This window comes from Leptonychotes weddellii, chromosome 14 (genome assembly GCF_054177405.1).
Source record: "Leptonychotes weddellii isolate Sample4059 chromosome 14, ASM5417740v2, whole genome shotgun sequence".
NCBI classification, from domain to species: domain Eukaryota; kingdom Metazoa; phylum Chordata; class Mammalia; order Carnivora; family Phocidae; genus Leptonychotes; species Leptonychotes weddellii.
In genome coordinates this window covers 51,105,426-51,119,048 of record NC_138382.1, presented here as the reverse complement: position 1 = coordinate 51,119,048, position 13,623 = coordinate 51,105,426, and the positions used below count along the sequence as shown (strand labels likewise).

General features: G+C 55.1%; 1 protein-coding gene across 2 annotated transcripts in view; it reads left to right on the top strand.

Annotated features, from left to right (window-relative positions):
* CORO2A (coronin 2A) overlaps positions 1–11,825 on the top strand; it is a 49,745-nt gene extending 37,920 nt beyond the window's left edge. For both annotated transcript variants that reach the window (XM_081803251.1, XM_081803252.1), the window contains 10 exons: positions 832–948; positions 3,384–3,533; positions 4,795–4,974; positions 5,702–5,818; positions 6,568–6,672; positions 7,403–7,499; positions 8,305–8,417; positions 8,778–8,868; positions 10,222–10,481; positions 11,549–11,825. In XM_081803251.1, the coding sequence (XP_081659377.1) occupies positions 832–948; positions 3,384–3,533; positions 4,795–4,974; positions 5,702–5,818; positions 6,568–6,672; positions 7,403–7,499; positions 8,305–8,417; positions 8,778–8,868; positions 10,222–10,481; positions 11,549–11,680 (1,362 nt within the window). In that variant the 3' untranslated portion in view covers positions 11,681–11,825. The remainder of the gene's footprint in view (positions 1–831; positions 949–3,383; positions 3,534–4,794; positions 4,975–5,701; positions 5,819–6,567; positions 6,673–7,402; positions 7,500–8,304; positions 8,418–8,777; positions 8,869–10,221; positions 10,482–11,548) is intronic.
* The last annotated feature ends 1,798 nt before the right edge of the window (positions 11,826–13,623 follow it).

The window sequence follows — 13,623 nt, the reverse complement described above, 5'->3', positions numbered from 1 at the left end:
TTTACCTGTTTTCAGGTATTAGTCAGCCTTCTGAAGACTGGGTACTAGAAGATGTATTAATTTGCTCTTAACAATGAAACCACGTCTGGTACCACATCTGGTCATTTATGTGGAATCCTGTAATGTGTGGCTTTTTATGTCTGACTTCTTTCACTTAGCGTGTTTTTAAGGCTCGTCCATGTTGTAGCATGTGTTGGTTCTTCATTCCTTTTTTTTTTAGCCGAATAATATTCCATTATATGAATATACCACATTTTGTATATTCATTCATCCACTGATGGACATTTGGGCTGTTTCCACCTTTTGGCTATTATGAATAACGCTGCTGTGAGCATTGGTGTGTGAGTTTTTTTGTAGGCCTGTGTTTTCACTTTTCTTGGGGATATACCTTGGAGTGGAATTGCTAGGTCACATGGTAACTCTATGTCTGACCTTTTAAGGAACTGCCGGACTGTTTTCCAAAGCGGCTGCACCATTTTTGCATTCCCACCAGCAGTGTGTGAGGGCAAATATCCTTGTACTGAATACCTACTATGTGCTAGGCACTGTGCTAGACCCTTTCCACACCTCATCTCCTGTGATCCTCATGTGAACCCTGGGAAATACCTATTATTGCCTTCATTTTACTGAGGAAGACATAGAGACTCAGAGAAGTGATGTGACTCCCCCCAGCATCACACCGAGAATGGTGGTCGGGCCTAGATTCACACCCCGTCTGTCCCTTACGTTTTCCTGTCTACTCAGTGATTGCTGACTGCCAAGGGACCGTCCGGATGCTTAAGTGGAGTTAGCCCCCTCTTCTCCCCAACACTCCTGGGCACTGTTTTGCAGACGGGAAAGTTGGACCCCCACTACCCAAGGGTCTGCGGGCACAGAGGGAACGTCTTAGACATCAAGTGGAATCCTTTTAATGATTTTGAGATCGCCTCCTGCTCTGAAGATACCACAGTGAGTGTCAGCGCGAGAGGCGGTTCCCTTTCCCGAGAGGAGGGGGCTTGGGGCGCGGGGAGGTGAAATGGTGTCTGTTCTGGGCTCAGATGCTCCTGATGCCCTGATCATTCATGAGGTGAGGCCACTGTGGCAGGGAGGGACTCAGTGAGATTGTGCGGGAGAAGTTCTGGGCTCTAGGAGTTGGGGCACCACCCCTTTAGATCTTCTCTCTGGACCTCAGTCCCACTACCTCTAGAATGGGCATAATAGCTCCCAACTATCTAATGAGGATCCAGTGAGACTCATAGTCCAGTGGAAAAGCCCATCTTCTGGGGGAACTATAAAATGCTTTGAGGAGCATTTTTTGTTGTTGCCAGAAAATATTGTGACACTTAATTTCACAGACAGTGGGGAAGGGAGCTTTAAAAGGGTAGAAGTGGGATCCTTATATGAATGTGGGCACCACAACCGTCCCCAAAGCTTCAGCCCCACCAACCTTTTGAGCCCCTGTTCTGTACCAGGGTCATAATCCCTGCTTCCCACAATGTTCGATGTTATTTATTTATAATTTATTCTTTGCCCACCTCTAAAATGCAGTGAGTATGGCTTAAAACAAAATACACAGCCCACGGTCCTGACTCTCACTATTTCACCCTGTCTTTCCGGCAACCCCACAAGGTAGGATATTTTTCTTATGGAGAACCTGAGGATCTGAGAGGTTCAGCAATTTGCCCAAAGTCACACAGGCTGTGGATGCTGAGCAAGGCCTCAGACTAAGGCTTGATTCCAGAGCCCAGTATATCTCCACTGAGCTATGCCCCTTCCCTAAATAGCAGTAGCCACGGATAGAGGAATTGAAGAAATGATCCTTGGGACGTTGGCTGTGAAGGGTTTCAACTGCTGAGCTCCAGGGTTAGCTCAGAGCTGCCTAGCAGTCAAGGCAAAAAGGGAAATAGAATGTATTGCGGAACCCTCACTGTCTGATGAAAGGAAACAGAGCAGTTCCTCAGGAGAAGCAGGTAGAAAATTCTAAGAGGACTTGTGTCACTTTGCACAAGGGGATGCCAAGGAGCATAAAAGACAGTGTCTGCTGAGGTAGTTTCACTGAAGATGCGGTCAGGCCCTGGGAGAATTGGCCTTGTCTCCAGGGGCGGATATCCAGTATCGGAGTCTGTCCCCACTCCTAGAATACCTGCCTTTTCAAGTCCTGCTTTGAAGACTCCCTTCAGGGTCTTTATGAAATTCCTAGCTATCCTCATCTCTGGCCCCCATTCCTTCCCAGATGCCCCAGGGGCAGGAGGAGTGCACCTGGCTCTGGGGGGTGGGGGGTGGGAGTGCCTAACCCCAGGCCCTCCCATGGAAAGTGCTCTGCTGTGTCCTCCCTGTCCCCAGGACCCGTGGGGCAGGGGCGGCCCTCTAGCTCTGAGGAGCATGGGGGATGGTGTCTGCACACAGACCTGCCCAGAGTCCACCGTCCTGCGGCGGCCAGTCCCGTGCAGTCATAGCGTTCACCCAGCGCCTCATCGGGAACCTCTGGCACTCGTGGGCTTGCCTTCCTGGGGTTAAATCCAGATGACCAGGGAGTGAATATGTGTTGAACTGAAAGCAAAGTCTACCTGAAAACCCTTGTATCTCTGAGGGAAAGGGGATGTACAGTCACCTAGGGGCCTGAGAGCTCTGAAGGACGACAAAGAGCATCAAGTTTCTGCCATCCCCTCTGTGTCACCCCCCCCGCCCCCCCAGCTCCATTTGTATGCCTCTTTAACAGGAAGCTTACTTTCTTCTGTGGAAGCCCCTTCCTTCCTCGACAACACTACTCTGAAAGGAAGCCCCAGCTCCTCTTCCCAGACCCTTCCTGTGAAATACAGGCCATGACCCCATCCAGCCTGTCCTTCTGGCCCTTCATCTTTCCTCTTTGAGGCCATCCAAGGGGGCCACTCCAGAGGAAAGAGCTTGGCCCCACCCTGTCCTGCTCCAGAGACTGCACTGGCTCCCTAGTGTTCTGATGACAGAGCACAAACACTTGCTCCGGGCATTCGGGGCTCTAGGCTGAGCCTTTGGGACAAGGAGGGGGTAGACGACTGTACTTTGAGGGATATTCTAGGCTGGGAGGTGGATTTGATCTGACATCCAGCCTGGGAGTCAGGCCTGTGGCCCGCCCAGCTGCCCATGACACAGGCCATTAGGATGGCAAAGCTTATTACCAGGAGGCAGATTTGGAGGCCGGGGCTCAACTCTGGCAACGCCAGCCCCTCCTTGGGCCGGAAGACCTTGGCAAAGCCTCTGGCCCTCTGAGGGTTCCAGGTGCGCCTCCGTTGAGTGAGAGATGCATACGGAGAGCGCTCCCCTGGCCCTTCTGCTGGGCATTGCCAGTTCTGTGGCTTAGGGTGGCCGGGGTACCGAGGTGGCCTGGCTAACAATGCGCCCACCCCCGCCTGTGTCTCCCCTGAAAGATTAAGATCTGGGACATCCCCAAGCAGCTGCTGACCAAGAACCTCACAGTCTGCAAGAAGGAGCTGATGGGCCACACCCGCAGGGTGGGCCTGGTGGAGTGGCACCCGACGGCTGCCAACATCCTCTTCAGCTCTGGCTACGACTTCAAGGTGGGTCCATGCACTCATTTCCCGGGGCCGCCGTAGCATGACCAAACTGGGCACTTCAGACAACAGAAATGTATTCTCACATAGTTCTGGAGACCAGAAGTCCAAAATCAAGGTGTCAGGAGGGCCGCACTCCCTCTGAAGACCCTAGGGCAGCACCCTCCCGTGCCTCTTGTAACTTCTGATGGCTCCCTGCATTCCCTGGCCTGCATCTGCACCGCTTCAGCCTGCCTCCAGCTTCACGTGCGTGTCCTCTCGTCTTCGGATAAGGACACCGGTCACTGGATGTAGGGTCCACCCCAATCCAGTATGACCTCATCATAGCTAATTACATATGTGAAGACACTGTTTCCTAATAAGGTCACATTCTGAGGCTCCAGTGGACATGAGTTTTGGGAGAGACACTATTCAACCCGTTAGTCCTCCTGGAGGGGATAGGCTGGGTCCTATCCAGAGAAGCTTCCCACTGCCCCGTTGACTGAGAAGCTGGCAGTCTGTGGGCCCTGGGGATTGGGAAAATTCATAGTAGAGGAGCCCTAGATTCTGCCTTGCAGTAGGAACTAGGAGAGTCCCTTGTCTTCCCTAGGCCTCAGTTTCTCAATTTGTACACAAATGGGGTTGGTGTGACCATAGCCATGGCTTTTAAACTCTCCCCTTCACAACATAGGGCTTTATAGAGGCACTTTGGGCACCTCTGTAATCGATAAAGGGTGGGATGGGAGTGGTTGACAGAGCCTCTCACCCCCTTCTGATCAGAAGCACTCTTTTATCCGTTTATGTAGGATGTGTCTGCAGGGCTACCGTATACGGTTGTGCAAGTTATTCTGCACACAACTCCACGGGGCGCAGGTCACGTCACGGGCTATGGGAAGGGATTGCCCTGGAGCTGTGCAGTGCACAACCTACGCGGCTGAACATGGCAGCCCTGTTTATCTGTGTGAGGTGGAAACTGCTGCTAATAAGTGTGTGAAAGCCCCTGGACTAGCTCGTCCCCTGGGGTCCTCCCAGCATGGATGGTTTGTTGCTCCAAAGCAGATGGTGTTTTCTTTTCACCGCCAGACTGCCTGACTCCCGGCTTCCCCTCCTGCCACGTGGCAGCTTCAGCCGGCAGATCCATCCTCCCACCCGAGGCTTCTTGGCCAGACTGCCATCTGCGGCTTCCCTCCTGGGGATACCGTGTTTCACTGCAGCCTGGCGGGCGTGCGACTGTGGGAGCCAGGGGCGGGGTGGCCGCTGTGCTCAGAGCCAGCTCATTGCTGTACAGGTAATGGTCTGGAACCTGGACACAAAGGAGTCTATAATCATGAACCCCGTGCGGACGATTACCTGCCACCAAGGCACGGTCCTCTCCATGTCCTTCAACACCAACGGCAGCCTGCTGGCCACCACCTGTAAAGACCGCAAGATTCGGGTTCTCGACCCCCGGGCAGGGGCCGTCCTCCAGGTCTGTGCTGGGCTGGGGTCTGGCTTGGGGGCAGAGGAGCAAGGAGTGGTGAGCGGCTGGGGGAGGCTTCGGAGAACAGGGTGTTAATGCTGTCAGCACTGGGGCCAAGCCTTCACGTGTGCTAGCTCCGTCTGTCCTCTTGGCGCTGCTGGGAGGTAGGATATGTCGCCCCCATTCTTTGGATGAAGAAAACGGAGGCTGAAAAGAGGTCAGGTGACTTGCCCACCTTGAAAGCTGAGCTTTGAACCTGGTCTAACTCCAGAATTTGTCAGTGTGCCTTAGCTCTGTCAGGAGGCATGTCACTCCTGCCGCCTGCTGTGTGACCGTAGACAAGCACTTCTGTTCTCTGAGCCTCTGCTTCCCCATCTGCAACAGCGGGTCATGAGTCCTTCCTCCAGGAGGATTGAACGAGATAACGCAGGTGACAGTGCCCGCCCAGCCCCAGGCCTTGCATACAGTGAGCGCCCAGGCATCTTTCAGCAAGAGCACGGAGCTCTATCCTAGCTCAGGAAAAGAACCCTCAGCAAAAATAGTAGGAGCGACTCCATGTGGATGGGAGGGTCTCTGCAAGGCTTCCGGGAGGTGGTACCTCTGGAAAGATTCTCGGAGCAGAGCTAGGTGGTGAGCAAGGAAGGCATTCTAGGTACCGCAGCGGCAGCAGCAAAAGCAGGGAGGCCAGAGCCCCTAGCTGCCACCCGCGAGCCCCTGACCGCACGTGTCCGTCCAGGAAGCCAACTGCACGGAGCACCGGGCCAACAAAGTGCTGTTTCTGGGGCACCTGAACAAGCTGCTGTCCACGGGCACATCCCGATGGAACAACCGGCAGTTGGCCGTGTGGGACCAGGTGAGTCTCCCGTGCAACCCTGCCCTGCCCCTCGCCGTCGCCTTTCAGCCGAGTGCTGGCTTCATTCATTCACTCTTTCATTCATGCCCTACTCATTGCTCAAGCATGTACTTAGCAGAGCCTGCCTGGTGCTAAGGATGCAGGGATGAAAAACAGGGGGATGCCAACAGCCGGAGGGAGCGAGCCCAGACCTTGTGCATCTTCTCCTTCAAGGAGGGAGTGTCGGGGTTGGGGGAAGGTGGCCACTCCGGGGACCAGGACAGGGCGGGGGGTGGGGGGAGAGAGAGGAGATGTCCCTCTGGGCAGAAGGAACAGCTGGAGCAAGGGCTTGGAACCGAACACTAAGGCAGGTGGGTAGGGGGAGCGGCAGAGGGCAGTGAGGGTAGGGGCCAAGCCAAGCAGTATTGATTTGAAGGAGCCCTTGGCTAGAGTTTCAAAGACCGGACAAATCGCTTCCTCTCTCTGAACCTCCTCCTTCATCTTTTACAACAAATAAACAGGCGGAGGGCTGGCGTGCGAGCAGGTGTGTGAGAGGTGATGGGTTGAAGGCAAAATGCCGGCAGAATAAAAGGCGGTGGTCTCTTTCCCTCTGTCTCCTTCCCTCTCACATGCACATGCACATGCATGCGCGCACACACACACACTCACACTCACCCAGAGCCCCCTGGCAGGCATTCCCATCTCCGAGAACACCACTGAGGACCTCCAGGAGTGACCCACAGGCCTTCCTGGTCTCCCTTTTCTTGCAGGACAACCTCTCCCAGCCTCTCTCAGAGATGGACCTGGATGGCTCCTCGGGCGTGCTGTTTCCCTTCTATGACGCGGACACCAACATGCTCTACGTGGTGGGGAAGGTCAGCCTGGCATGGGAGGGAGCAGGGAGCAGGACTTCCCCAGCCTAACCCTACCGCTAGCCAGACAGCCGCCGGGGGCTCTTGGGATGCAGGGCAGGGATAGGGACGAGCAGGAATCTCCCTGTGGTGAACACGGTACCCCATCCCACCGTCCTGGCTTCCGGGGAACGCCCAGGGCCAGGGCTTTGGTCAGACACCCCAAGCTTGTCGCTCCTCAGTTCTGGGGCTAGATGAGGAGGCACCGTTGGTGTTTCTCAATAGGGGTACCTTCGAATTTGGGGTGGAGCAGGTTTTCATTGGGTGAGACCATCCTGTACTTGACACCGTAGCTCCCACCCACCAATGCCTGGAGCAGTGCTCCCTGCCCCCTACCCCTCCCCAGTCACCAGCACAGCGACAACCAGAAATGCCCCAGCGGTGAGACCCACTGGATGATCTCAGGACCCACCACTCCTGACCTTTATGTGCAGCTGGGAGTGGGACTCAGGCCTGTGCTCCCAGAGCTTCTGCTTTGGAGGCACAGAGGTGGGCTTTGGGTCATGGTTGGGGGGATCGAGTGTTAAAATGAGGACCCCCTGCTGCTTTGATGACAGCTCCCTGGTGTTCTCTTGTGTGGAGTGGCTTTGCCAGCTCTTCTGTCGCTGTAACACCGGGTTTCTGCTGCATGGCTGCGGGGGCCGGGAGGGGGCTGACGGGAAGCGGCTCTGAGTTGTACCCTCCCCCTCCTCAGGGAGATGGAAACATCCGCTACTATGAGGTGAGCGCCGACAAACCTCACCTGAGCTACTTGACAGAATACCGCTCCCATAGCCCGCAGAAGGGGATGGGTGAGTATGGAACACTGAGGCCACATGGGGCCTGGGGAGACAGGACCGAGTCAGATGAGGGCCCCGCCCTGGAGGGGCCCCCATTCGGCAGGGCAGATGGCGGATCAACACTGACTCTGTGGGAGCTCTAATGGCGGTGTGCAGGAGGTTCTCTAGGAGCAAGCAGCAGGAAGTCAAGGAAGGCTTTCCAGAGGAGGCAACACTTGAGGAGCCAAAAGGGGAGCAGAGCACAGCATAGGGAGAGCATGAAGGCGTTCTAGGCCAAGGTGGAGCAGTTACAACAGTAGCCATGACATAAGAGAGACTGACCTAGGAGAGCCCCTGCTTTAAAAGTGTATCTGGGGATAAAAAAAAAAAAAGACACGTCTCCACGTTGTCTATAAGAAACCCACTTGAACATGAAGACACAGCTAGATTAAAGGCAAAGGGAAGGAGAAAGACACCATGCTAGCACTAATCAACAGAAAACAGGGGCAGGAGCTCTGTTCAGAGCAGCTCGGGCACAAGTGAGGGGGTGGTGAGGGAGGGCCTTGAGCAGAGCACGCTTCCCGTAAAGTCTAGCTAAAATCACTGAAGTCCTTGGAGGTGAGGACCAAGTCTGATTACTTTAACCCCATTTTCCCAGCACAGGGCCCAGCCCAGCATAGGTATTTGCTCATGAACTGTCTGTAGAGGGAAGGGTGGTGGGAGGAGGGTGCTCTCTGCTCATGCCCAGATGTGCAGTCTGGCTTTGCCACTCACCCTGGGTCCCTGTGACTCCAGCCCAGCCGGAACCTCTGAGCCCTCCTTGGCCATCTGCCCGCAGGTGTCATGCCAAAGAGAGGTCTCGACGTCACCTCCTGCGAGATCTTCCGCTTCTACAAGCTGATTGCAAGCAAAGGCCTCATTGAGCCTATATCCATGATTGTACCCCGGCGGGTAAGGGTGGTGTGGCCATCTGTGAGGGAGGCGGGAACCCCTCCTGGAGAGCACAGGCCCTGGCACCTGGAGCCCAGAGCCCATGCCCCTGGGCTAGCAGCAAGGAGGCTGATGGCCACTCCTCAAGGGAAAGGCCTTTCTCATTGTCCGTGCAGTGTTGCTGGGAGCTAAGGGTCCCGAGTCCCACCCCATCTCTGCTCCTGAGTTGCCGTGTGACTTTGGGCATGTCCCTTTGCTCCCTGGGCCTTGGTTTCTTCAACTCCTAGGTGGGGAAAGCCTGGACCCCAGATCCCTGAGGGCCCTCCCATCTGGGCAGCCCCTTTGCCGCCCCAGTCCTCACTGTCCTGGCTTCTCCTGCAGTCGGAGTCTTATCAAGAGGACATCTACCCGCCCACGGCAGGAGCCTGGCCGTCTCTGACAGCCCAGGAGTGGCTCCGTGGCATGAATAAAGGTGAGGGGGGCAGACAAAAGGCCCCGAGCGAATGTGAGGGGAAATGGGAGTGTCCAGTGGCCCCAAGTAGCTGAGAGGGGCGTGGCCTATAGTTGTATTCTCCCATAACCCCAGCCAAATGGTCCTTGACAGTCAGTCCCCAGTGCTCGCTTCGGCAGCACATATACTAAAATTGGGACAGTCAGTCCCCAATGGCTAGGATGGTCACATACGGGTCAAAGAAGGGAGGGGTTGTCCCCAGTGGCTCCGGAAAGTCTTTCCAAATCAAGGGATTTTGCTCCATGGAAAACTTCCTGAAACTCCAGGCTGTGCGGAGTGAGTGGATAGTCTCAGTTGGGTGCCCTTGCCCATCCTCCTATACCCACCTTTTCAATTACTTTTCTTTTTTTTTTTTTAAGTATTTATTTATTTGACAGAGAGAGACACAGCGAGAGAGGGAACACAAGCAGGGGGAGTGGGAGAGGGAGAAGCAGGCTTCCCGCCGAGCAGGGAGCCCGATGCGGGGCTCGATCCTAGGACCCTGAGACCTCTCCCCCTCCATGTTCGTTTGTTTTGTTATTTATTTATTTATTTAAAGATTTTATTTATTTGACAGAGAGAGAGATAGCAAGAGAGGGAACACAAGAGGGAGAGGGAGAAGCAGGCTTCCCGCGGAGCAGGGAGCCCGATGCGGGGCTCGATCCCAGGACCCTGGGATCATGACCTGAGCCGAAGGCAGACACTTAATGACTGAGCCACCCAGGCGCCCCTTCAATTACTTTTCGACCTAAGAGACCCTCTAGGCAGCAGCTCCCCACTGCCCGCCCCCGCCCCAGGCCCTTCTTCCCTGTGCTGACCCCCTCCTGGTCCTGTCCACCTAAGGGCCAGCCCAGGGGAGGCAATGTATGCTCCTCGGCCCCACCCCGGCAGCTGTCTCTGTGCCTGGGACCTCCCTCTCCTTCTGCCTCCCCTTTGGGTAACACTTGGTCTGCTCCTGTCTGGGCCTCTTGCCTCTTCTGTGACTGATAGGTTGCCTCCCCTGCTTCTCAGGGCTGTGGGGAGGATTCATGAACTGGTAGATGGTGGAGCGCAATGTGTATGGGACTGTCCCTACAAAGCAAGGACGAGGCTTCACCGGAGGCATTTGCCATGTGTGGGGGCAGCTCCAGGGCGTGCACTCTGCTGCCCCTGCAAACCAGGCCTCGCTTAGATGATCACATGAGTGTGTTTGCACCATGGTTGCCCCGGTGTGCGGGCTGGCTCCCGTCTGCATGTGGCCAGAGTTCCACTCCTGTCCCGTGGCCCTGTGCCTGTGTGTGTCGGCATCTGCTCATGAGCACTCGGGCCTCACACAGCCCTTTGCTTCCCTCCCAGGGCCAGTCATGGTGTCCCTGAGGCCCTGCTCCGAGCTGCTGAGCCCCCAGCCACTGCTCCCAGAGAGACCCCCCTCCGTCCCCACGGCCCCCTCCAACCAAACAGGGAAGGTGGTTGTAGAAGATGGCCGGAGATCCTTCTCCCTGCTGGAGGAGCAGGTGCCCAGGCAGGCAGCAGCTGAACACAGGCCAGAAGAGAAGACAGCTCGGCTCACAAACGGCTTTGACATGGAGTGTCCCCCACCAAAGACAGAGAACGAGGTGTGAATGAGGAGGGTGGTGCCTGCACTGGGATGGTGGGGAGAAAATGAGGGGTGACAACAACCAGCTGTGGGGCCTGGCCTGGCCGCTTGACTCACTCTGTGACTTCATTCACCAAATAGGCAGTGAGCGCTGTATGTCTGCCAGGATGGCGGGTTTACATGCAGATGGCGGAAAACCATCTACAAGCTGCAGAGGGTTTGATTTGGTGTTAGAGTCCCTCCCAGTTCTGACCCTAGGATTTTCTGCTTCAGAGTCGACATTTGTTAAGTGCCGACCGCGTCCCAGGACCTGTGGTGGGCACTGTGGTATATCCCCTGACTGAACTCGCCCCCCATCCCTGGGAGTCAGTATGGAGTGGCTAAAAACACAGGGGCCGCCGTCTCACAGAGTTCTGAGCCTGCCTCTGCTCAGCATCAGTGACGGGAGGCCCTCAGAGCCAGGGGCTGGATCGTTCTTAGCTTCAGCTTCCACAGTGGCACAGGTGGGGGTGGGGGGCGGTGCTAACACTACCCCCTCGTAGGGGTGTGGTGAGCATGCAGAGGCTTCTCGAACATCCTCAGGGGGAGCGCCCAGTCTACGGCCATACCACCCTGAACGCGCCCGATCTCGTCTTAGGGGGAGCGCCCAGCATCTGCTGCGATTCTCTACAGCGCAGCAGTGATGCTAGTGCCCAGTTCATTTTCTGACCCCCAGTTCCTAGAGGAGGAAATTGAAAGTCAGAGAGGATGAGTAACTTGCCTGCGGTCACATAGTTTAGCTAGTTTAGTGGTGAAAACTCCAGTCTCCAGACTTCAGGGCCAAGCATCCTTTCCTCTAGTCCACAGGGGATCTAAGGAAGCAAGAAAAGGTCTGAAACATCGAGTTGTTTAAAATTTCCATTTATTGGGTGAAGAAGAGGGTTTATAAAGGCCCGCGCAATGGTCGCTCCCTCGAGCCTCAGCCGTGTTCATCGCCTCTACCTTTCTGTGTGAAAAGGGGGCAAGGTTTGGTCCTTTCTGCTGGTGTTCTGACCCCTCACATCCTGGGACATGGAGTGATCACTCCCTCTGTTTGTGCTTTCCCAGCTGCTGCAGATGTTCTATCGACAACAGGAGGAGATCCGAAGACTCCGGGAGCTGTTGACCCAGCGCGAGGTGCAGGCCAAACAGTTGGAACTGGAGGTCAAAAACTCGCAGATGGGCTCAGAGAGGTTCTGAGCAGAGACCTCTGCCTTCCCCGCCCTCAGGGACACCACTCGGCTCCATGGGAGGTCCAGAACCAAACCACAAGTCCCCCAAGAACAACCACTATTTCTATATTTTTTACCAGAAAACGAAAACTCTTGGTTGCTGAAAGATTCTAGTGGGAGGGATGTGGTGCCGTTTTTCTATTTGCCTTCTCAAAACAAGTGTCTGAATTGACTCTTTTTAGACAATAACTTGCCTTCTGTTAGAGCTGGAAGGACCTAAGAGGGGAAGCTGCCTGTGATTTTCAGACTGTGGTCCACAGAATGGGAGGAAGCCTAAGCAGAAGGGCCATGCCCCCCCTCCACCCTGCTCCAACCAGACAGTTCCCTTTCTTACTGATTTAAATATTGGCTTCTGTGGAATACATAATTTTTCTGAAAAAACCTTTAGAAGTTTGAAAAACAGTGATCTGGCCCAACTTCCTCATTTTACAGGTGGGGAAACTGAGGCTCAGAGAGAGACAAGTGATCAAGATCCGCAGAGGGTTCATGACAGGGCTGGGTCAAGCCTCTGGTCTGCTGGGTCTGTCTTTCTGCTGTTTCTGGTCTGATGCAGTCTCAGCCCACAGGGCAGGAATCCGTTTATTCTGGCCTCGGCTGTGCCCCTGATTTGTGCAGTGACCTCTTACAAGTCCTTCCCTCTCTGGTCTCAATTTCTCCATCTGAACCTGGGGTCGCTGGGGTGTGCTGCCCTCTACAGGATCTGCCACCTGCGATGAGAAACCTTGGCCGTGACCTGAGGAAAACTACCTATAGGGTGATGATCAGGGTCTGCTGTAGGAACTCACAAGACATTGGTGAACGGGCAGAGGAGCTTTAACTGCGGGGAAATAAGTCAAGCTTTGGCCCAGTGCTAGAACACAGATAGGAGGCTCCCACACCATCCTCTCTTCAACCAGAATCAGCCAAGTATGGGCAGACACTATCCCTTATGTGGGGGAGCAGACATCAGAGTGGTTCCCATGACCACGGACTGCCACCCCCAAAGCCCTCAGGCCACAGAGCCTGCCCGCTTCCGGAGGATGTAGGCAGATTTTGGTCCAGGAGGGAGGGAGCCCCAGCACTGAAGGATGCCAGCAGAGCCCCATGGCCACCCACTTCTGGAGAGGGAGGACTGCACTAGGCAAGGAGTAGGGCCGGGTGACCCTGAAGTTCCCTTCTAGCCTGAGAGTTTTTATATGTCCCTCCTTTGGGAGTCTGTGTTCTGAGCCTATTCGCTAAGGTTCTTTCTCAGTGGTCAGTACAGCAGCCTAGCTAGAGATGGAGAATGTTGGAAATTAAATATACCCCCTCCTTACTGAGGAGGTGCAGGCGATGGGGTTTTGCCCACTGCACAGGGCAGTCCTGGAGCTAAGATTGGGACGGGAGGAGGCCACCTAACCTGGTAGGTTTCAATCCAGGCTGTACATGAGAGTCCTCTTAGGAGGGTTCGAGAAATACAGATGCCCAGTCCCAACCCCAGACCAGTTGAAGCTGCATCTCCAGAGTAGGGCCTGGCTTTGTGTATGTTGTTATAAGTTCCCAGGTATTCTGCAGTACAGTGAGGATGGAGAGCCACTGGGCTAGCCCATCTGTACCTAATTGCAGTAGAGACAAGGACAGTGAGCATCAGACAGGCTCCGGGACTCCAACCCCATCCTCTGAGTCCAGGTTGGAAGCGTCATCCCATGTCTCTCTGGGACCCCTGGCTACAACTCGATGAGGGCTCTGGACCCCTGAGCGCCCCCTCCCCTAGCCATGGTTCTGACCCCTTGTCTGCCTACACACGCCAGACACCCTCATCCCCTATCTTGTTGACTTGGTCACTGGGGCTCACCAAAGGCCAAATCCCAGGGGTTGTGAGGGAACAGAACTCCCCTGGATAGGGTTCCCTGGCACACCCAGCTCTAATTCTAACATGGGCCAGGCAGGCAT